At 42.4% G+C, this 25,025-nt stretch overlaps 1 protein-coding gene across 1 annotated transcript in view; it reads right to left on the minus strand.

Moving 5' to 3' along the window:
* COL19A1 (collagen type XIX alpha 1 chain) overlaps positions 1-25,025 on the minus strand; it is a 331,665-nt gene that overhangs the window by 273,331 nt on the left and 33,309 nt on the right. The window contains exons 4-8 of the mRNA XM_029912234.1: positions 18,974-19,097; positions 18,324-18,599; positions 8,437-8,517; positions 5,885-6,010; positions 5,303-5,365 (exon numbers count right to left, since the gene is read on the minus strand). Of these exons, the coding sequence (XP_029768094.1) occupies positions 5,303-5,365; positions 5,885-6,010; positions 8,437-8,517; positions 18,324-18,599; positions 18,974-19,097 (670 nt within the window). The remainder of the gene's footprint in view (positions 1-5,302; positions 5,366-5,884; positions 6,011-8,436; positions 8,518-18,323; positions 18,600-18,973; positions 19,098-25,025) is intronic.

The following is a 25,025-nucleotide window of genomic DNA, read 5'->3' on the forward strand; positions in this document are numbered from 1 at the left end:
TGGAAAATAGCTTTACAGGGTAATCAACTTAAAGAGCTCAGAGGACCCCCCTCTGTCTTAGGTTCAAAGTACAGCAAACAAAGATAAACACTCTGATAAAAGGTACATTTACAAGTTGAGAAAACAAAGTAAATCTAAGACGCCTTGCCTGGCTTTTACTTACAATTTTGAAATAAGAGAGACTTGTTTAGAAAGATGGGGAGAACCTGGATTGATGTCTGGTCCCAAGAGCGAACAACCCCTTAAACAAAGGACACAAAACAAAAGCCTTTCCCCCCCCCCAAGATTTGAAAGTATCTTGTCCCCTTATTGGTCCTTAGGGTCAGGTGTCAGCCAGGTTACCCGAGCTTCTTAACCCTTTACAGGTAAAAGGATTTGGAGTCTCTGTACACAGGAGAGCTGTTACCCTTCCCTTTATAGTTATGACAGGGTCCGTGCCCCTTCAGGGCTGGGCTGGCCGCCCCAAGATTGGCCAGAATGCCGCCCCTTACAATGTGCCGCCCCAGGCACGTGCTTTCTCATCTGGTGCCTGGAGCCGGCCCTGATCTCAGTCCAGTGCCCAGTGGACAGACCTCCACATCACAAAAAACACACCGATCATAACTGCACTAAGTAGTACCCTTGCGGTCAATCTCAGGACAAAAGACAGGAACTAAATCCACATGCTGAATTAATTAATATCATCCCCCTCTAAGCGTGTCCCATTCTCCCCCCTCCCTTCCCAGAGGAGAAGAGAGGCACACAGGCGGAGTAATGTAGAGAAGCTTGCAATGATGCTATTGCCAGAGCTGTGTGTGTTCTGTGGATAATTAGATGAGAACACCAGATCATAATGGCTGAGAATTCCAGTTTTCCCCAGCCAAGTTCTAATGGCTGGTTAAATCTTTTTCATGATGCATCCACTTTTAATGGTGCACAGCTGAGACCTCATCAAAGGAAAGAGACTATTTCTCACCATTGTGTTATGGGTAAAAGAGAAAGTATGTAAGAAGGAAGATTTTTTTCTTTGTTATGCTCTATTTTTCTACCACACCATTTATCACGTTATGGGTATTGGCTACAAAAGCAGCAAAAAATTTTAACATCCCTGCCCCACCTCTGATCTCCTGTGTTTGCCTCTTCTTGCTCCTGTCCCAAATTCCTAAGAAACTTAATTGGGAGCCTCAAACCACTTCATGTCCCTAAAATTAAACTTCACCTTAAACATTGCCCAGTTACTTCACTAGCTTCACGAGGCTTGAGGTGCCTAAATTGGGAGGTGATTTAAGGCTGCCAATTCTGTTTATTAGGAATTTAGTAAGAGAGGAAGGGAAGAAGAAAGGGAGAAAGGCAGGGAGAGCAGGTGGAGAGAGAAAAGGGCCATTTTAAACTACTCCTCCTGTCTTCTGAGAGTTCTTTTCTTTAGTAATTTCTCTTATCCTACTTCAATGTATTTTTCCTAGTGGAAAGACACTTTTTTCCTTTTAATTAAAATGAGATTCCCAAACCTGAGCCGTCCTTTGTAGGTGACAAATCTGAGAAATTGTCACAGACTGAAGTGTCATTAGAGGAGGTTTTGGAATTAATTGATAAACTTAACAGTAACAAGTCACTGGGACCAGATGGCATTCACCCAAAAGTTCTGAAAGAACTCAAATGTGAAACTGCGGAACTATTAACTATGGTTTGTAACCTGTCCTTTAAATCAGCACCTGTACCCAATGACTGTAAGATAGCTAATGTAACGTCAATATTTTAAAAGGGCTCTAGAGGTGATCCTGGCAATTACAGACCGGTAAGTCTAACGTCAGTACCGGGTAAATTAGTTGAAACAATCGTAAAAAATAAAATTGTCAGACACATAGAAGAACATAATTGTTGGGCAAAAGTCAACATGGTTTCTGTAAAGGGAAATCATGTCTTACTAATATATTAGAGTTCTTTGAAGGGGTCAACAAACATGTGGACAAGGGAGATTGAATGGACATAGTGTACTTAGATTTCCAGAAAGCCTTTGACAAGGTCCCTCACCAAAGGCTCTTATGTAAATTAAGTTGTTATGGGAGAAGAGGGAAGATCCTTTCATGGACTGAGAACTGGTTAAAAGACAGGGAACAAAGGATAGGAATAAATGGTAAATTTTCAGAATGGAGAGGGGTAACTAGTGGTGTTCCCCAAGGGTCAGTCCTAGGACCAATCCTATTCAACTTATTCATAAATGATCTGGAGAAAGGGGTAAACTGAGGTGGCAAAGTTTGCAGACGATACTAAACTGCTCAAGATAGTTAAGACCAAAGCAGACTGTGAAGAACTTCAAAAAGATCTCACAAAACTAAGTGATTGGGCAACAAAATGGCAAATGAAATTTAATGTGGATAAATGTAAAGTAATGCACATTGGAAAAAATAACCCCAACTATACATACAATATGATGGGGGCTAATTTAGCTACAACTAATCAGGAAAGAGATCTTGGAGTCATCGTGGATAGTTCTCTGAAGACGTCCACACAGTGTGCAGCAGCAGTCAAAAAAGCAAACAGGATGTTAGGAATCATTAAAAAAGGGATAGAGAATAAGACGGAGAATATCTTATTGCCCTTATATAAATCCATAGTATGCCCACATCTTGAATACTGTGTACAGATGTGGTCTCCCCATTTCAGAAAAGATATACTGGCATTAGAAAAGGTTCAGAAAAGGGCAACTAAAATGATTAGGGGTTTGGAACGGGTCCCATATGAGGAGAGATTAAAGAGACTAGGACTATTCAGCTTGGAAAAGAGGAGACTAAGGGGGGATATGATCGAGGTACATAAAATCATGAGTGGTGTGGAGAAAGTGAATAAGGAAAAGTTATTTACTTGTTCCCATAATATAAGAACTAGGGGCCACCAAATGAAATTAATGGGCAGCAGGTTTAAAACAAATAAAAGGAAGTTCTTCTTCACACAGCCCACAGTCAACACGTGGAACTCCTTACCTGAGGAGGTTGTGAAGGCTAGGACTATAACCGGGTTTAAAAGAGAACTAGATAAATTCATGGAGGTTAAGTCCATTAATGGCTATTAGCCAGGATGGGTAATGAATGGTATCCCTAGCCTCTGTTTGTCAGAGGGTGGAGATGGATGGCAGGAGAGAGAGAGATCACTTATGTAAATTAATTAACCATACTCTAATAGCCATAAACCACTCCAGGATGTGCATCAATGAGCACTTTGATGTCTGAAGGCACTCAGCCTTTGTGGCTGCAATATACCTAAGGCATTCACCAACAGCCTATGAAGGCACACCTTGGAGCAGCTTATTACTATAATGAAATACTTAATTCTCCAGGGATGTCAATCTAGCACCTTTCATGAGGTCTAAATTCACTTCAAACGGATACGTAAATAAAAACAAAGAATATTTTACAGTAACTTAGTAATATTCCGATAAAGCGAGGAACACAGGATGCATGTTCACTAAATATATCATTGTTCAAGCTACTACCAGGGACATTATTTTTCTTAAGGATTTTTACACACAGATGATGTGTATTCAGCTGTTTATATCACCTGATCCAAAATACATTGTAATCAGCACATGCCTAAGTAAGACTCTGAATAGCCACACACCATGCTAAGGATGTGGAAGCTGTTTCCAGAACAGGAAACAAGGTAAAGTTCTCAGCTCAGCAGAAAGTGGAAAACTACTACTAGAGAAATTATATCTAAATTATATCTAAATCAGGCAAATACCCTATGACTTCTGACTTTTGCTACTTGCGGAATACTTACATTACTTGGTTGAAAAGTTTTGAGAGCAGTTAAAAATATTCTCCAGGACTAACTTAAATTCTGTACCTGAAAGCTACAAATTGTTGACTTTCATCTACCCTGGAAAACCTAGCAGCAGCCCGCAGTGTATGCTCTACTGCAGACAGCTGGTAGGCAGCAGACTAGGATGGGGTTATGAATTTTCTGGCTAGTGCCCACACATTATGGGGCAGGCAAAGCAACCCTACCCTCTGTGATGAAATCTGGGCATCAAGCCCTGGCAGGTCATGCTTGGGTGAAAGACTGAGGAAGTGGCAACAGCCAAGAGAGTGAGGGTCCTTCCAACAGGCAGAATGTTACAGATCAAACACCTCTGAATCCATTGTAGAGAGGGAATGTAGGGATAGGAGCAACTCCCCATTCAGAGGTACGTGTGAGGAGTGAGGGCTATGGCATGGTGATCCAGGTGGTATGGATTACAAAGGAAAGATGACCTGCACTGGATGAGTTATTGCCAGACAGTTACCAGATATAGTCAATGATTTTAATTTATTATCCATTTATTGTGTAATGTTAATGTTATATTATCTGTATTTATTGTATATTAAGTAGAGTTAATTTATAGAACTATAGAAGTATAAGATTAATTAGTATTTAGAGGAATTATGTATTCAATATAAGTAACACAAGCTAAAATGCTGAGGCCTGCAAGATTTTAGCTTAGCTATTTTAGGCCTTGGAGACAAGATTTGCTTTTACATTTGCATTTTATAATTTAAAATTGTATCTTTTGGCTACCAATCAGAAAAAGAGGGTTGACACTTCCATGTACATGCGCAGAATGTAGGTTATAGACAAAAATCACATTATAAAAAAGGATGCCCAGAGTGGGAAAATTGAGCTTCCTATGGGAAACCTCCAGCAGGGACCATCCCCGTATTGATGATCAATCCATAAGAGGGCCGTCAGACTCTAACACCACTTAGAAGGATGTAAGTATGTATGTAGTTATAACTGATACATGATTATATTTAGGAATTGTACATGCTGTAACATTTATAACTTTGTTGCCAACTTTAATAAAACTGCTAAAAAATAGCGAACCTTGCTCTTGTATGTGTTACTTGCCTATGGTTTCATGTTTTCCTATGAGGTCTAAATCTAGAACAAACAAAAATAATTCTGTTGAGCTTGAGACTGAAGACACCAAAGCTGAACCCACAATAGCACAATTTACATTAAATAAAATAAAAGGCTACACAGATGTTACTTAAAGCATGGTCTAGTAAAACCACATTCTGGGTCTCTTCTCTGTCTTCCTGCAGTGTCCAGAACAGTGGTGGTAAGGGGAAAAAAGCACAAGGAAAACTGAGGGACCACGGAATGGGTGCCGTTCTGTTCTATTATAATATAATTAATTTAATATTTATATTGTTATATTTAATAGATGTATAAGAGGATTTCTCAAAAAAAAAAAAAAAAAGCTGTATAAGCTGTCTTGTTACCGAAAGTAGGAAGAAACAGGAGGTAAAGCCTTGGCTGATGTCATAGGGGATTGGCATCTTACCTTTTCTCCTTTATCTCCTTTCTGACCTGGCAAACCAGCTACTCCTGGCAATCCTGCTTCACCCTGTTTAAAAATGAGTTTTCAGATAACAGAAATATGTGATATTTTTCCTTTTTCTACCACAGAAACTTTAACAATATAAATCAGTCAAGACAAATATGGCACTAACACTGGGACAATGATACAGTGCTGTTATCTGACACTAAAAAGATAAGAGTCCAGGAAATAGTGGACTCTCACATAAGCAATCTAGGTAAAATATAAATTGTGTAAGAATAGTTTTCATTTTTCATGCTGCTTCTGAAGATGATCCAACAACAGTCCATTTGTTTTGTGCATTCAAGACATTTAATCTTGTAAAGCTAACAAACATTAACTTTTAATTTAATTTACATTTATTTTATCTTAACCTCCAAATATAAGGCTAGGTGTACCACAGAAATAAACCATTTCCGTACCTCCAAAGAAATTCAGAATTTCTACACCTGTATCAATTAAACAGCATGGTGCATTAAATGACAGTTTGAGAATCTGCAAAGCATGCAAGATAAAGGATATACATGTAGAAGAAGACTCTCATACTTTGTTTGGAAAGCAGAGGCATAGGTCTTTAGACTTCTGCTGTGTTACTGGAAGAGCATGTATTTTGCTGACATGAACAGTCATTGGTGACGAAGAAGTAGTAATGAAACTGTCCTCCAGTGGGCACTAAAATAGAAATAATGATTATTCTGAATTGAGTCCACTGCTGGTAACTGACAAGTAAAAATCCAAACATGGTTCCTATTCAGCCTTTTTTGTCTCAGGTTACTGCACACAGCACCAGTAAAATGAAGACTATAGATGTGTGATCCTGCTGCACTGAAACCAAACCTAGGCAAATATGCCTGTTTTATAAATAAAATATAAGTCACTCTAGGTGTAATACAATGTTAGGAAATCCCTGATCTCTCCTGTCACAGTGTGAGGGTCCTAGTTTCCCTGAAAATGGAAGAGGGGAATAAAAGGCTACTGAGCCACCTGATCACCCCAGGAAATGATTAGTAAGAGGGGAACTCATGGGCAAGGGGGGAGGTTGTCACTTCTGTAATGTAACTTGCTGGGTTTACCATTCAGAAACCCCCCAAACTGAAGCCAATGCTCAAATGTCTGGAAACCATCTGAGCTGAGGCTACTCATTAGGTACACTGAAAGTCAGGTGAACAGAAACTGGCATATTCTAATGAAAACATAACCAGGGTCTCTGTGATCCTGCAGTCATGGTATTTCACCCAGAATATATCTCTTGTGCAGAATTTTGCTTCATAATATAAGCTTTTCTTTTTAAAAAAAATGCAATTTTAGCCGTTACCGTTGCTAAGGCTTATAAAATCCGAAAATATAAAATTGCTTACAATAATTACATTTAAAGCAACTAAGTTTATGATGATTATAATAAAGTAACAATGTTTAGGCCATTCATTTTACATTTTCAGGACAGGGAGCTTTGTCATTTGTCTGTGGAATAAGATATACTAGAATTCAAAGCTTCTTTTATCTGTGTAGTTGAATTGTACTTTAAGGATGCTATAAATTCAATATGATGAGATGGCTAAAGAAGGACCTGAAAAAGAGCTCTGTGTAGTTCGAAAGCCTGTCTCTCTCACCAACAGAAGTTGGTCCAATAAAATATATTACCTCAACCACCTTGGCTCTCTAATATCATAGGACCAACATGGCTACAATACTGCAAACATAAATTCAGTATGACCTTTTCCATACATAACTAAATGTTTTAGTTGTGTCATAGCCTGTTTAAAATGCACTTCTGTACACAAGAAGTTAACAGAAATGCCACTCATTTTACTCAGCCCAGTAGTATGTATATTAAGGAGGAAGTCTCTTTTCTCACCAGGAATAAACTACGAAATGTATGTGAACATAAAAGTGTTATTTAAAATTGAAATTTCTCTTCACAAGCTTGCTCCACTCTACATTTCTGACCTCACATCTGCCTACTCCTTGCTCACACACACTGTACTCTGTTGTTCTAATCTTGGCAAATTTTTCTCCCCTTTCCCTGTCTCTTTACAGCTGAGATACACTAGTGGTCATCCATCCTGCGGTTTGTTTGGCTTTTTGGAGATTTAGGAGATGGGTGGGAAGCCCATTTTGCCCTCTCAAATCCATGGGTATATTCTGGGGACAGCCTGACTCATTATCCATCCTGCATATGGGTTCCAAGCTGCCCTATCCATCTGATTTCCCTCCCTCTCAGCTTCTTCTTCTCTTCAAATCTGTGTTTAGTTGTGTCCTAGTGCCCATTTTGCATGCACAACTCAGGTACAACTATTTTAAAAATAAGGGCCTGGTTCAGTAAAGCACTTATTCACACGCTCAGCTTCAAGCAAATGAGTAATCCTAGTGACTTCAAACCCACATAGCTTGTATCTGTCAAAACAAAGGAGAAAAGTAACTCCACTGAATTCAATGAATATGGCACCTTATCTTTACTATGTGCATATCCAAAAAATGCAAAGTACATCAAAGATAAAAATATAGTTGTCAGGTTCAGGACATTCAGTTGTTTATTTTCTTTATTTCTATTTTCCTTATAGTAGTAAAATGAAAGTATGTTAACAAAAGTTCTGTCCCCATTCCCTTCCCCTCTCCATTCCATCTCATACAGGTTTGTGATGCCCCTTCCACAAGCCCCACTGTCTACACATAATGGAATCATAAGTAAAGCTGATAATCAAGTATAAAAGTCTCTCTTTTCTCTGAAACCACACATTAATTTAGCTCAGTGGGAAAGATCTACATTCTAATCACTCTACCTGTGACTTCCTCAACTATTCATTAGTATGGATAACTGTATCTAGAGAGTGGGGCATGGCAGTCTCCAGTGGTCTTCATTGGGACAGTGTCCCTTATATTCCTCTTTACTGAAGTGCTGCTCTGCCAATGCTATCCTGTTTCAACAACTCACCTAGCAAGAGCTCTTCTGGAAAATGTATCCCATTTTTAGGAAAGACCAATTTAATGTTGCAATGCTTCTTGTTTACGCTCTTTAAATAAAATAAGGTGAAAGTTTTGTCATAAAAGATGATTAATGCATTTTTAGTTTTATATTTACATTTTTATAAATAACCTACCATGCCCTCAGATATTTCACAACAGGTCTCTTGAGCTGCAAATTTTGGGTTACAATAAATTATTATGCGGCGAAGTTCAATCTGTTAAAAATGTAAAAAAAGAGTAGGGATTTATATCAACAGTAAAAAAGGAATATATTTAGGCACTAGTAGAAACTATGTAATTTTCTAAACTTGCCATTATAATTGGTCATTCTGAAAATATCACATTTGACTTAAATATGTAAGAAACAGACAAATTCAGAACTTAATAAAAAATCACATGAGTATGATGGACCAAATTCTTCTCTCAGCTACTGCAGTGTAAATCCTATAATGGGACCCAGTTATCTTCATGGAAGTTGTAATCCTCTGCATCGCTCTTGCTATCTGTCCTGAGTTTTAAACACTCAATGAAGTGTATTCTCAATGTCACACACCCCTGGAGTGAGCCCCTCTAGCAATCCACTAGAGCCAGAGTATGATCTATCACTTTGGACAGGCCTTTGCCTGGCCCTTTCCACTATGTCATTTGAAGAGCAGGAATCAAGTCTTTTATTCTGGTTACTTTAGGATGGGTTGTCAGAGAGGAGGTAGCCCCAGGAAGCTGATTATAGTTAGCTGATTATAGTCCTGGCAGAAGTTAGTGCAGTGACCTACCTACTCTAGCTTAAATCGCTTGCGTAAGGTACTTTGTATCAGAGGAGAATTGGCATAGCACAGCTCTGCTCCCCCACAACCCCTCCTCAATCCTGCCCTGGCCCCAGCACACCTCCTCTCTCCCCCAAAACACCATATACACTGGGGAGTATCAAGAGTGCTTGGTGGTGCAGGAACCATCTCCATGGCCTCCACCAGCTTTATGCCAATGGAGTTCCCCTACACAAGGGGAATTCCCTGCTGGCCAAGTCCACTGAAAATTTGGTCTTTTATTATGTGTTAATGGCTGGGCTGTATTTAGGATTTAAGGACAGGTCCTGAGGGGGGAGACATTATACATTTTAAATAAATATGGGCTTCAACCTGCAAGATGCTAAGTACTCTGGCCTTGATCATAGAATCTGTTTGGATAGAAATTCCATGCTTGAATAATAAGAGTATAGCAGTAGGAATATATTATCAACCTCCTGACCAGGATGGTGATGGTGCTTTTGAAATGCTGAGGGAGATTAGACAGGCTACTAAGGCCTGGTCTACACTAGGCTTTTATGTCGAATTTAGCGCCGTTACATCGATTTAACCCTGCACCCGTCCACACCACGAAGCTATTTAGTTCGACATAGAGCTCTCTTTAAATCGATTTCTGTAATCCTCCCCAACGAGAGGAGTAGCGCTAAATTCGACATGGCCATGTCGAATTAGGCTAGGTGTGGATGGAAATCGACGCTAATAGCTCCGGGAGCTATCCCACAGTGCACCACTCTGTTGACGCTCTGGACAGCAGTCCGAGCTCGGATGCTCTGACCAGCCACACCCCGGGAAAATTTGAATTCCTTTTCCTGTCTGGGCAGTTTGAATCGCAGTTTCTGTTTGGACACCGTGGCGAGCTCAGCAGCAGTGGCAACGATGCAGAGCTCTCCAGCAGAGATGGCCGTGCAATCTAATAGAAAGAGGGCCCCAGCATGGACTGATCGGGAAGTCTTGGATCTCATCGCTGTGTGGGGAGATGAGTCCGTGCTTTCCGAGCTGCGCTCCAAAAGACGGAATGCAAAGATCTCTGAGAAGATCTCTAAAGCCATGGCAGAGAGAGGATACAGCCGGGATGCAACGCAGTGCCGAGTGAAAATCAAGGAGCTGAGACAAGGCTACCAGAAGACCAAAGAGGCAAACGGACGCTCCGGATCCCAGCCCCACACATCCCGTTTCTACGAGGCACTGCATTCCATCCTAGGTGCGGCCGCCACCACTACCCCACCAGTGACCGTGGACTCTGAGGATGGGATATTGTCCGCGGCCGGTTCCTCAGCGGACGGGGAAGAGGAGGAAGGAGATGAGGAGGACGAGGCAGTCGACAGCGCTTACAACGCTGATTTGCCCGACAGCCAGGAGCTCTTCATCACCCTCACAGAGATCCCCTACCAACCCTCCCCAGCCGTTATCCCAGACACAGATTCAGGGGAAGGATCAAGCAGTAAGTGTTTTAAATATCTAAACATTTATTTATAACATAACTGGCATATTTAAAATATTAACAATAGCTAAAGTGCTTTCAAACATGTAAACATTTATTTATAACAGAACAGGAAGATTTAAAATATTAACAATGGGTAAAGTGCTTCAAAACATGTAAAGAGTAAAGTCCAACAAAACGGGAATATGTGCAAAGGGTATCATGATTAGTCTGTCTTTGGGTGCTTCAATATATAGTCCGAACTATTTTCAAAAAATTTCACAATGTCCGCTTCATGATTATACTGCCCAAAACGCTCCACTCTTTTGTCCCTCCAAGGGCACCTAAGCCAAAAACTGGTCAATGTATCCGGGGATAGAGGCGACATCCTCCGGGGAGAACTCCTCATAGGCCTCCTGCAGGTGTTTTTCAAGCCTCATGAGCAGGTTCCTGGGCAGGGAGAGCTTATTAGGCCCCCCGTGGTATGAGACGTTTCCCTGCCACAACGCCAGCAGGTACTCGGGGATCATGGCCTTGCAGAGCATTGCAGCAAATGGCCCCGGTTTCTGCAGGCTGTCCCGAAGCATCCGCTCCTTCTGGCTCTCCGAGACCTTCAGGAGGGTGATGTCTGGCATGACTCCTTGCTGTGAATTAGGTAGGGGAAAGTTAGTATTGGGACTGCTTGCCCGTCCCTTTACAGAACTGCAACCGCCGGTTTACAGCCACGCGGTTTACAGCCGCGAGGGGGTGGGACAGGGCCAGAGTTCATGCTTGCAGGATTGCTGCCAGCAGAGACTCGCATTGCTTTCTATGTGAAAGGAGGCCAGTGCCACTCTTAAAGTTTTAAGCAGCCCCAAGTCTACGGCTTACCATGTTTGCCAGCTAGACAAAGTCCGGTGTCCTGCCCCGCTCCTCAGCTCGCCACAGCAAGACCGCAGGCACTGTACGCGAGGGCCGAAAATTCGACCTTGTCCTCAGTGCGCGTGTGATAGGTGCTCTGCATGGTCTTGTTCACAGAGAAAGACTATGTTCTCTGTTCACAGATACATTGATCTGTCTCAGGAATTCACTCCCTTTTTCCAATTCCCACAGCCACATCTGCCCAGAGGCTAGCGCACATTAGGAGGAGGAAGAAGAGGACACGGGAAGACATGTTTGCTGAACTAATGGCATGCTCCCGAGCACAGGCAGCCCAGCAGACACAGTGGAGGGAGAACTTGTCCCAAATGCACCGGGCAAACATGGAACGGGAGGAGAGGTGGCGACAGGAGGACTGGCAGGCTACTCAAACGCTGCTTGGACTAATGAGGGAGCAAACGGACACGCTCCGCCGCCTTGTGGATGTTCTGCAGGACCGGAGGCAGGAGGAGAGAGCCCCGCTGCAGTCTCTCTCTAACTGCCCTGCCCCGCCACCAAGTCCCATACCCCCCTCACCCAAAGTCCAAACACGGAGGGGCGGCAGGGTCCGTGAAAAATTTCACTCCACCCCTGCGGACTGCTCTACCACTAGAAGGCTCTCATTCCCCAAAATTTGAAAAGTCCTTTCCTACCCGCCTCACACAAGACCCCGTCCAAGTTTCACCCCCCCGTTCCATGTGCGGTTGTTAATAAAAAATACGTTTCTGTTCATTACTGTTTCCATCCTCTTCTTTTGGAGGAGAGTCTGTCTGAAGGGGGGGGAAGGGGCTTGGTAATTGGACAGGACAGTCACCTTTAGCAGGGGGCAGGTCCAGCAGCAGGGCACATATACAGTGCAGTGACTAGTTACCCTGGTCAGTCTGGGAGGTGGTTTTCATGTCCTGGGGGGGAGGGGGGGGTTGCTCTGTGACTTTGTGGCGGGGGAGGGCAGTTACAGATCTTATGCCACAGTCTGCGTCCCAGGTTTAAAACATTCCCGCGAAAACAGTAATAAAGACAACGGTGTCCATTAACAAAACAGAACAGATTTTATTTTTTGGGAAGGGGGTGAAGGGGGTATGTAACTGGAGAGGATAGTCGACGGCAACCGGGTAAAGAAACGGGGGCAAGTTCAGCTTCTGTGTCCACAAACTTAAAAGTCACTGGGTACCCTGCTCAGTCTTGAAACTGGCTTTCAAAGCCTCCCGGATGCACAGCGCGTCCCGCTGGGCTCTTCTAATCGCCCGGCTGTCTGGCTGGGCGTAATCAGCAGCCAGGCTATTTGCCTCAACCTCCCACCCCGCCATAAAGGTCTCCCCCTTGCTCTCACAGAGATTGTGGAGCACACAGCAAGCTGCAATAACGATGGGGATATTGGTTTCGCTGAGATCACAGCGAGTCAGTAAGCTTCTCCATCTCCCCTTGAGACGGCCAAAAGCACACTCCACGACCATTCTGCACTTGCTCAGCCGGTAGTTGAAGAGTTCTTGTGCAGTGTCCAGGGCGCCAGTATAGGGCTTCATGAGCCAGGGCATTAGCGGGTAGGCTGGGTCCCCGAGGATCACTGTAGGCATCTCCACATCCCCAACAGTTATCTTGTGGTCCGGGAAGTAAATGCCTTCCTGCAGCCGTCTAAACAGACCAGAGTTCCTGAACACGCGAGCGTCATGAACCTTGCCCGGCCATCCGACGTTGATGTTTGTAAAACGTCCCCGATGGTCCACCAGTGCTTGCAGCACCATTGAAAAGTAGCCCTTTCTGTTGATGTACTGGCTGGCCTGGTGGCCCGGTCCCAGGATAGGGATGTGAGTCCCATCTATAGCCCCACCGCAGTTTGGGAATCCCATCGCTGCGAAGCCATCTATGATGGCCTGCGCGTTTCCCAGGGTCACTACCTTTGACAGCAGTACCTTGACGATTGCCTTGGCTACTTGCAGGACAACAACCCCCACGGTAGATTTGCCCACGCCAAAGTGGTTCGCGACTGACCGGTAGCTGTCCGGCGTTGCAAGCTTCCAGAGGGCTATGGCCACTCGCTTCTGGACAGTCAGGGCTGCTCGCATGCGGGTGTCCTTGCGCTTCAGGGCAGGGGACAGCAACTCACAAAGTTCGAGGAAAGTCCCCTTCCGCATGCGAAAGTTTCGCAGCCACTGGGATTCATCCCAGACCTGAAGCACTATGCGGTCCCACCAGTCCGTGCTTGTTTCCCGGGCCCAGAATCGCCGTTCAACAAAATCCACATGCCCCATTGCCACCGTGATGTCCTGGGCGCTGGGGCTCGTGGTTTCTGACAGCTCTGTGCTACTCTCCGACTTCAGGCCCTCACGGCGGTGCCGTAGCCTTCTTGCCTGATTTCTCTGCATCTGCCTCTGGGAAAGGTGTATGATAAGCTGCGAGGCGTTGAGAACGACCACAACTGCAGCGATGGTCGCAGCGGGATCCATGATCGGCGTGCTGTGGCGTCCGCGCTGTCACTGATCAAAAAGTGCGCGAACTGATTTCCCGCCGGCGCTTTCAGGGAGGGAGGGAGGGAGGGCGGTAGTGACTGACGGATGACGACAGTTACCCAAAAGCACCCTCGCCACATTTTTTTACCCAGAAGGCATTGGCGGATCGACCCAGAATTCCAATGGGCAGCGGGGACTGCGGGAACTGTGGGATAGCTGCCCACAGTGCACCGCTTCCAATGTCGACGCTTGCCCCGTTAGTGTGGACTCACAAAGTCGAATTACTGTCCTTAGTGTAGACACACACGTTCGACTTTCTAATATCGATTGCACATATTCGATTTAACTAAAATCGAACTACTCTCGTAGTGTAGACATACCCTAAAACCAATAATCATGGGGAACTTCAACTATCCCCATATTGACTGGGTACATGTCACCTCAGGACAGGAGGCAGAGATAAAATTTCTGGACACCATATAGTGCTTCTCGGAGCAGCTGGTCCCAGAACCCACAAATGGAGAGGCAATCTTTGATTCAGTCCTAAGTGGAGCACAGGTTCTGATGCAAGAGGGGAATATAGATGAACAGCTCAGTAATGGCGACCATAATGTAATTAAATGCAACTTTCTTGTAGGAAGAAAACTATTAAAGAAACGCACCACAGTAGCATGAAACTTCAAAAAGGGGAACTTCACAAAAATGAGGAAGCTAGTTAAATGGAAATTAAAAGTCACAGGCATTTCACTTTCATAAGCTGCATGGAAACTAAAAACACCATAATACAGACTCAAACTAAAAGTATATCCCAAATGAAAAAAAGCAGCAAAGAGGACTAAAAAATGCCTCTTTGGTTAAACAACAAAGTAAAGAGGTGGTTAGAGGTAAAAAGAAATCCTTCAAAATTGGAAGTCAAATCCTACTGAGGAAAATAGAAAGGAGCATAAACTCTGGCAAGTCAAATGTAAAAGTATAATTAGGCAGGCCAAAAAAGAATCTGAAGAGCAACTAGCGGGGAAAAAAATGTTGCTGTTTAGTTTTTGTGTAAGTATATCAGAAGCAGGAAGCCTGCCAAACAACGAGTGGGGCCACTGGATGATCCAAGTGCTGAAGGAGCACTCAGTGAAGACAAGGCTGTTGTGGAGAAGCCAAATTAATTCTTTGTGTTGGTCTTCACTGCAGAGGATGTGAGGGAGTTTTCCACACTCAAGCCATTCTTTTTAGATGACAAATCTGAGGAACTGTCCCAGATTTAGGTGTCAATAAAGCTGGTTTTGGAATAAACTAATAAATTAAACAGTGATAAGTCACCAGGACCAGATGGTATTCACCCAAGAGTTCAGAAGGAACTCAACTATAAATTGCAGTTACTATTTGTGGTATGTAATCTATAGCTTAAATCAGCCTCTGTACCAGATGACTGGCAGATAGCTAATGTAACCAGGGCCATCCCTAACTATTCTGGGGCCCTACACAGCCACACACCCCCTCACAGGCCTCCGCAGGGGGTTAGGAGGGAACCAACCCCCCAGCACTCACCAGCGACGCGGAGTGGGCTTGGGCTGGGGCTGGGTCGCTGCACCTCCCGCCGCCGGTGAGTGCAGGCCCAGCCCTGCTGCAGTCCTCAGGGGAGTGGGGGCGGGGCTAGGGCGGAGCAGGGGTGGGAAGAGGCAGGGCAGGGCCGGAGGTCATGGGGAAGAGATGGTGCAGGGTCTGGAGCAGCACGCAGCTGTGCAGGGCACCAGGAAATGTGGTGCCCCAAATTTCCTGGTGCCCTACGCAGCTGCGTACTTTGCGTATGGGTAGGGATGGCCCTGAATGTAACACCAATTTCTCAAAAAAGGCTCTCAAAGCATTCCTGGCAATTACAAGCCAGTAAACCTAACTTCAGTACCAGGCAAACTGGTTGAAATTATAGTAAATAACGAAATATCAGACACGTAGATGAACACAATACATTGGGGAAGAGTCAACATGGCTTTTGTAAAGGGGAAGCATGCCTCACCAATCTATTAAAATTCTATGAGGATGTCAAAAAGCATGTGCACAACAGTGATCCAATTGATATAGTGTACTTGGACTTTCAGAAAGCCTTTGACAAGGTCCCACACCAACTGCTCTTAAGCAAACTAAGCAGTCATGGAATAAGAGGGGAAGTCCTCTCATGAATCAGTAAGTGATTTAAAGATAGGAAACAAAGGTTATGAATAAGTCGTCATTTTGCACAGTGGAGAAAGGTAAATAGTGGAGTCCCCAAGGCATCTGTCCTGGGACCAGTGCTGTTCAACATATTCATAAATGATATGGAAAAAGGGATAAATAGTGAGATGTCAAACATTGCAGACAATACAAAATTACTCAAGTTAGTTAAGTTCAAAGCTGACAGCAAAGAATCACAAAAGGATCTCATAAAACTGAGTGACTTGGCAATAAAATGGCAGATGAAATTCAATGCTGATAAATGCAAAGTAACGCACATTGGAAAACAGAATCCCAACTATATATAGAAAATGATGGTGTCTCAATTAGCTGTTATGACTCAAGAAAGAAATCTTGTGGATATTTCTCTGAAAACATCTGCTCAGAGTGCAGCAGCAGTCAAAAAAAGCTAACAGAATGTTAGGAACTATTAGGAAAGGGATAGATAATAAAAAAATACAATAATGCCACTATATAAATCCATGGTACGCCCACATTTTGAATATTACTTGCACTTTTCATTGCCTCATCTCAAAAAAATATATTAGAATTGGAAAAGCACATAGAAGGGCAACAAAAAATATTAGGGGGATGGAACAGCTTCCATAAAAGGAGAGATTAAAAAGACTGAGACTGTTCATCTTAGACAAGAGATGACTAAGGAGGAATATGATAGAGAAGGCTATAAAATCCTGAATGGTGTGGAGAAAGTGAATAAGGAAGTGTTATTTACCCCTTCACATAATACACGAATTGGGTCACCCAATGAAATTAATAGGCAGCAGGTTTAAACAAACAAAAGGAAGTACCGGTACTTCTCACATCGCTTAGTCAACCTATGGAACTCATTGCCAGGGAATGTTGTGAAGGCTCAAAGTATAACTGGGCTCAGAAAAGAATTAGATAAGTTCCTGAAGGACAGGTCCATCAAGAGCTATTAGCCAAGATGGTCAGGGAAGCAAGCCCATGATCTATGTGTCCATAAACCTCTGACTGGCTTCATCTAGAAGCCAGGACTGGATGAAAGGGGATGCACCACTCGATAATTTGCCCTGTTCTGTTCATTCCCTCTGATGAATCTGGCAACAGCCACTGCTGAAAGACAGGATACTGTGCTAGATGAACCATTTGTCTGACCAGTATGGCCATTCTGATGTTTTTACCATCCGGTAACATTCTTAAGGACTTGCTTAACTTTAAGTATATGAGTAGTTCCACTGAAGTAAAGCATGTGCTTAAGTGTGTTGCCGGATCAGAACCAGAGTATTCAGCACTGTGCAAGATCAAGCTCTGCAATAATGCTAGGTTATGCTAATAATATAAAATAAAGTAAAACAGATAACATGAATAATAATGTGCTGAGTATAGAATGCAGTTGGAAATTTTCATGTCATCACTCTAACCCCCACACAGCAGGCTTAAAACCTGGTAGGCAGATGTGTACTAAATATTAAAACTAACTAACATTTCTCACAACTACAAATTACTTCCTCCGAGTTTTTGCACAAGGAAGTATAAGAGGGAAAATCTCTGGAGTAGAATATAGATTATAATATGTAAGGGTTGCTTTGGTGACTCAGATAGCAGATAAATAAAGGCCCCATTATCACTGGATAGGGAAATTCTGTTGCCTTGGCACTGCAGCAGAGTTCTTACTACACCATTTTATTTAAAGATAATAATAATCAATCTTATGATGTTCCCCTGACTGTAGTTGCATGAATTATACTGTTTTCAGACTCATACATCTACCATGTTTGGGTAGGTGAGGATTTAATGGTTCCCATGAAAATACTTGGAGTGGCTAAACATGTTATACATTCTTTCCCTTTCGATGACAAATTAAATAATATGAAAATTGAAAACTGAAAACTGAAAACAAAACCATTACTATAAAGTGAGCCCTAAACGGTACAGTAGTAATAAGTCAAAATGACTAACTTCTAAATGGATACAGAAATGTAAATAATATTGAAAACAGGAACCCTCTGTAGTCCTTATTCAGACAATAATGCCCATTTAGAACAATGGAGAGTTTTGCCTGAATAGAGACTGCAGGAGCTGATACCTTGTTTTAGAAGAGAATAACTAAAAATTCGACCAGTGGACTGATGTAAAACACCCAATGGGTATTAATTCTTTTGCATTTTGTTTTGTTTTCATATTTCTTTAGTATGCTGTTACAAGTATGTTTAAAACATGATTTGCATATTAGCCCATTTTGCTTTAAGAATTATCTCACTGGTACAACTCACATCTACAGGCTTGTCATCTGCAGCTCGAGCAGCAATGAAAGTCCTTCCTTGAAAGTCAATGGAGTCCTTTAGATCAGTCTGCCATCTCTCAATTAAGTTACAATCCACATAGAGGGAAACGATCCTTGACTGTATACTAATGGCAAGCTTATGCCACTGCCGATCAAAGAGAGGATAAATTTCCCGATTTTTAAAGGTGTGGTGTAGCACATTTCCCTGAGCAGATTTGGCTATATATTCCACAACTTTTTTTGAACCATCAACTATGACAGACACCTGGGGAAAAAAACGTAATTTAGTATAAGTCAGAATTACAAGCAAACATGTTCTGTACATAAACCAGGAAGAAAAATAAGTGAGCAACCTAATAGCATAGATTAGGCAGGAATCATGAAATATTCTCTCATGTAACTTTTTCAGTGTCCATCCATCCTACATTTCAACACACCTAGTATCATTCTAATATTACTGGAGACATTTTGCTGAACTTCTGTATTTCTGTATTTGAATAATGACCACCAAGCTATTTTGAACAGCAGATTTGTCTTATGTAAATTAGATCTGAATCCAGAGGCGAAAGACCCACTAACCTATATCTATCCTCCTCCAACAAAAAAGAAAACTATGTGAAAAATAAAATATATTCTTACCTGTGGGGTGTCAGACTGATTTAAAATTTGCCATATATGCCACCGTTCCTTTCTGGTGTTTCGTCTTACACGGAATGTGGCTATTAAAGAATATTCTTCAGGAAGCCCATTTGGAAATACTTGCCTATGGGTGCAGGGGGAAAGAAAAGATTCTTTTTATTCTGATATATGAAAGGAAGGTGGGGGAAGGGAACTAAGGATACGTTCAACACACAGTATCAAATCGTGACTTCATTTACACTCATGAAACCCTACTGAGGCCAAAGGTTGCAATAATTAAGCCTTTGAATTTTGAAACTGAAAGATACTATGCTGCAAACACAATTGATTTTTCAGCACTGAAGAAATGTTTCGAACAGGTGAGACAGATGTAAACAACAGATACATATATAACAAAACTGCACCGACATCTTGTAGTATGCTATTCTATGTTTCATTACTCAGGGAACAATATTTGTCTAATGAAAAAAATACATGGTATCCACCTGGATTTACAGATCATCCAGAAACAGACACTCCCCTCATCAGAATGTGTGAACCCTGATAATCTGATAAAGCAGAAAAATGTCCCCTTTCGCCCTCCCAATGACCATTCAATGTAAATGGTTTAATTTTGTATCACTGTAGATCTTAATACAATTACATACTCATTTACAGCCTTTTGTAATCCCAAAGATGTCAACATGACCTCCGAATCTAATAGCAAAACAAGAGACAACCTCCAACATTAATGAATATTGCATTATAATTTATTTATCTGTAGATCGGGTAGGAAAATAAACTAATATATACATAAAACACTTTACCTCTTACCACTTGAGGAAAAGTACATAGAAGTTTTGCCATCAATTCATAAAGTCACTTATTCTGGGACAAGAACTAGAATGCCTAAATATTTCAAAGTTTGCAGCGCAGCAATTACACATGTAAATGCTCAATGAAATCCTGCCAGGTTCGTCTTAAAAGTGAGTGATTTAGATAAACAAATAACTCCATAGAGAAATTAAAGATTCAGTGAATGATCTGTGAGGAGTCTTAAGGATGATCATATAAGAGTCTAAAGAGGTATTTGTTTTGAGAAAAGCAATGGGAGCAGGTGGAAGATTAAGATAAGATGTGAAAGCATATAGTGTGATCCACTTGTGATATTCTGCAGTCTGTTTTAGATTAAGCATTTATGTGGGTTCTGAGACGTGAAGGGTTTTTTTATGTTATCGATTACTGGTTGTTTTGTTGTTGGGGGGGGGAAGGGAAACTGACATTGTTTTGCTCTTGTTTTTGTAGTTTTTATGGACTGATTTTAATAATCTGCCCGGCTACCGATAGTCTTTGCACAGGTATCTTTTTGCCTTTTTATGTGAAATAGATAAACAATTTTTTAAAAATAGGGCTTTTTCAGGTCTTGATTCTGAAGTGAGATTTAAAAAGTACAATAATTTATTGCTTTGACGGCTTTTTGTAGCCTTCACTCATGAAGGTAGTTATGCTGGAATACTCTTGTTTTCCCACAGGGGAGTTAGGGAAGGCACAGATCAAGAGAAAGGGGCATAGTTTCTAAAAAGTTTGGGATTCTGTACCTACATATCAATTATTTGCATGTTCCCATTCAGAAAGAAGTGAATTGGTGCCCCAGTTCATGAGAGCAAGATTTTTCATGTACTTGCAAGTCTAAACAATACACAAGAGCCTCCTTAGATGAGCAGTACATTATTTTTAAGAGGCAGGACCAGTCCTGTTTTACAGTGAAATGTAAGACAAGTAGGATTTGTGTCAGACACCCATAACCCTGTGACGGGGTGAACTCAACCTTTCCCCATCCAGTGCGGGGTAAGTCCTCACTGTGGGCGGAGGAAGCCATGCCCCCACATCCCTACTGGGCATGCTCCGGGTGGAGCACCAGTATAAGAGGGGGCAGCCCAGCTCAGTCTGGGCTGACCGCCAGAGAGGAAGGATGCTCCTTGCCAGCTCCCACCCGGGAGCAGCTGGAGCCCTGGACCATGGAAGCCAGAGGCACCAAGACCCAAGCAGACATCCAGATACCTATGGATGCCCCAGGGAGGTCTGAGCTACAGGGAGTTGCATGAGTCGAGGAACCCGGAGACCCCAAAGACACATAGACTGCCACCATGAGTATCACAGTAGGAAATAGTCCATTGTCCTGATGATAGTCAGTGCATTGTGGACAGACCTCCGCTGACTCATTGGCAGACACACTCGCCACTGACAGGGCCCTGGGCTGAGACCCAGTGGAGCAGGGAGGACCTGGGGACCTCTACCCTGACCGCCACTCACCCCCTGGGTGACAGCCCACACACCCCACCAGGCCAGTAGGCCATACAGCCCCGCCCCGGAGGGCAACTCTTCTGACCCTGTCCACTAGACCGCACTGCCCTGCGAATCTAGGGTATATCTATTGACTCTGACCTGCAAACCTGAGGTATCTCTATTGACACTGGCTGCTAGGCCTCACTGCCCTGTGAACCAGGGCGATTATATAGACTCTGGCCACTAGGCCTTACAGCCCTGCAGATCAGGGCAACTTTATCGACTTTAGCCCTTAGGTCTCACTGCCTAGAGACAGAGGTCAGCTCGAAGGATGGGGTGAACTCACCCCACACTGGATGGGGTCCCCCACCCCATCACAAACCCACACAGCACATCTGTCCATGGGAGTGTTTGACAGTTCATTTTCCTAAGGTGCCTATCACCATGATATCTGAACACCTTATTAAGGAGACATGGGAGGGCTTTAGCTACTGGGAGAATTGGGTCAGAACAGCTGGTATTTCTTGAGGCAGAAGAGTGTCATCAAAATCTTTTATCAGTCAGAGAAAGGGGCAGTGAAAGTTTAGGAAACTCTGAAGAAGTTGGTGTAAGAGGGAGAAGGAAAGAAAAAGGTCTTTAAGCTATATAGTGAAGAAGTTTTGGGGCACTTTCTTTACATTAACATTAAGAAAGTACAGGTCAGTGATTCTCTGAGTTGGCCCCATTAAGCACCAAGGACACTTGTGATGCTGCCTAAATTAATAACGTTTAATTGTCTTTTGAAATTTTGAAAGTTTACCTCAGATATACTATAAAGGAGAGTTGTGATTGTCCGTGCAGTGTGCATCACACAAAAAACCACATCCCTCTTTCCTCACTGTTTATCAAACAGTTTGGGAAACAGAATAAAAGTTCAGATGTAATGGGCTTATTCTTGCTTCCCTTGTCACTGAGCTGGAAAAGTGACAATGGAAGAGAGCATTTCAGAGTAAACTAAAAAAGCACACAGAGTCAAATTAATTCCTAGTGTAACTCCATTGATTTAAATGGAGTTAGACCAGGGATTAATTTATCCCAGAATCTATTAATTATGCTCATATGATTTTCTGATAATGCTGGAAATGTTGAAGAATTTCAGATTTATAAATGGGATTCACACTAGAAGGATCAGACTCACAACGGATTGGTGAGTCAATAGACCTAAATAAATGAAGTAGTTGATTCATTGATTTATCACATTTAAAAACCAAAAGCAACAACAACAATTACTCTCTCTTCATGCTCTTCACTTCTTTGGAAAAGAGACCAGTGTAAAGCTATACTTTACAGTTATCCCAATTGCATTATGCCAGCATAGCTACTGTATTCCAAAGACCTAATTTAACAAAAGGCACGTAGAAGGCATGCGTTTAGTCTCTGAGGGAAAGAAGAATGTCAATAGCACAAGTAAATGAACATTCCCTGGTGACCAATTAATGGAAAATCATTAATGGATGCCTTACAGGATGTGCTTCCCATTCAATGGTGAATTCCATAATGTAGGCATCTAGGGAATGGAGCCCTGGAAAATTGGCATCCTCAAGAATGATTGGGTTTTGCTTATGTTCTATTGCTTGAATGGCTCTAACTATACATAATAGAATAAAAGCAGCTACCCGGTTTAAAGAGTGCCTAGACAGAATTGATTAGTAAAAGTGTTATACTAAGACAAAAAGATTGAAATTATATAACCTTTGATCAGAACCAAAATTAGGGTGTATTATGGAGAGATGTGTTCTAATACACAATAGAGCTCACAGAAAGACACATACCCTAAATCAGAGAACACCATAATGTTAATATGGGAAAAACAAAAATTCTAATTTAGAATCTTACAGAACATTAGATCTGGAATTTAGAATCTCTTTGAAAGCTTAATATAGTGTTCGATTTAGGCGCTCCTATCAGTGTGAACATGTAAAAGGAATTGCCCATGACAATACAATGAGCTATCCATTATTTGCAATAGTAAAGGAAGTACACAGCACTGCACATTAGTGAAAAAGAGGCAAGTTACACCAAGATTAATGTAGCACTATACTGTGCCTGTACATAGTGCAGTGATGATGGCATGATGCAGTATCACCCAATATGTGAGCAGCGCAGAGAAAGAAAGTGTGGCCAGAGGAAAAAAGACAGGCTCAGATGAAAAAAAGTCTGCACTCTACACTCCCTGAACCGCACAAAGGTATAAAACCTATCTATTTCGAACTATAACATAGGTTGCAGTATCAGCCATGTGCCTCCAGCCTGCCCACAAACTCCTAGAGTGTCCTCCCTGTGACATCAGAGTGCTGTAGGGTATGCCAAAGAACACACATTCACATACACAAGAACATACCAACGGCTGTATGAGGTCAGACCAATGGTCCATCTAGCCCAGCATTATGTCTTCTGATAGTGGCCAGTGCCAGACGCTTCAGAGGGAATGAACAGCATAGGGCAATTTTGAATGATCCACTCCTTGTTGTCCAGATCCAGCTTCTGGCAGTTGGGGACTTAGAGACACCCAGAACACGGGGTTATATCCCTGACCATCTTGGCTAGTAGCCACAGATGGACCTATCCTCCATGAACTTTTCTAATTCTTTTTTGAACCCAGTTATACTTTTTGCCTTCACAAAATCCCCTGGCAATGAGTTACACAGGTTGACTATGTGATTTGTGAACAAGTACTTCCTTTTGTTTTAACCTGCTTCCTATTAATTCAATTGGGTGACCCCTAGTCCTTGTGTTATGTGAAGCAGTAAATATCATCTCCCTATTTACTATCTCCATGCCATCCATGATTTTATAGACCTCTATCATAGTCCCCCGCCCTGCCATCTCTTTTCTAAGTTGAACAGTCCCAGTCTTTTTAATCTCTCCTCATATGGAAACTGTTCCACCCCCCTAGTCATTTTTGTTGCCCTTTTCTGTACCTTTTCCAATTTTAATACATCTATTTTGAGATGGGGCAACCAGAACTAAATGAAGTATTCAAGAAGTGGGCATACCATGCACTTATATAGTGGCAATATGATTTTTCTGTTTTATCTATCCCTTTCCTAATAGTTCCTAATATTCTGTTAGCTCTTGTGATTGCTGATGCACATTGAGCAACTGTTTTCAGAGAACTGTCCACAATGACTCCAGGATCTCTTTCTTGAGCAGATACAGCTAAATTTAGACTGTGTCATTTTGTATGTATAGTTAGGATTATTTTTTCAAATGTGTATTACTTTGCACTTCTCAACACTGAATTTCATCTGCCATTGTGTTTCCCAGTCATCCAGTTCAGTGATATCCCTTTGCAACTCTTCCCAGTCAGCTTTGGACTTAACTGTCTCAAGTAATTTTGTATGGCATCATCTGCAAATTTTGCCACCTCACTGTTCACCCGTTTCGCCGATAATTTATCAGTATGTTAAACAGCACAGCTCCCAGTACAGATCTTTGGGGGACCTTGCTTTACTGACCTGACCATTTATTCCCTTTGATTTCTGATCCATTAGAGGACTTCCCTCTTATCCCATGACTGCTTAGTTTGCTTAACGGCCTTTGGTGAGCAACTCTGATGAGGTGTACCTGGCCTTTGTGGCTCTCTAAAAGAGGCTCCAAGGTCCTACTACACCCCGCCCCAGGAAAGGAACAGTGAAGATGGGTTCTCCAGGCCTGCTTAGTGAGATCTCATAGAAGCAGCCAATCAGAGCCCATTAGGCTCAGATAAAAGGCACTGCAGGGATTTAGCAGGTCAGTTCCTGGCTGG

The sequence above is a fragment of the Terrapene carolina genome, unplaced genomic scaffold (assembly GCF_002925995.2).
Source record: "Terrapene carolina triunguis isolate 2854851 unplaced genomic scaffold, T_m_triunguis-2.0 Scaffold42, whole genome shotgun sequence".
Classification (NCBI taxonomy): Eukaryota; Metazoa; Chordata; order Testudines; family Emydidae; genus Terrapene; species Terrapene triunguis.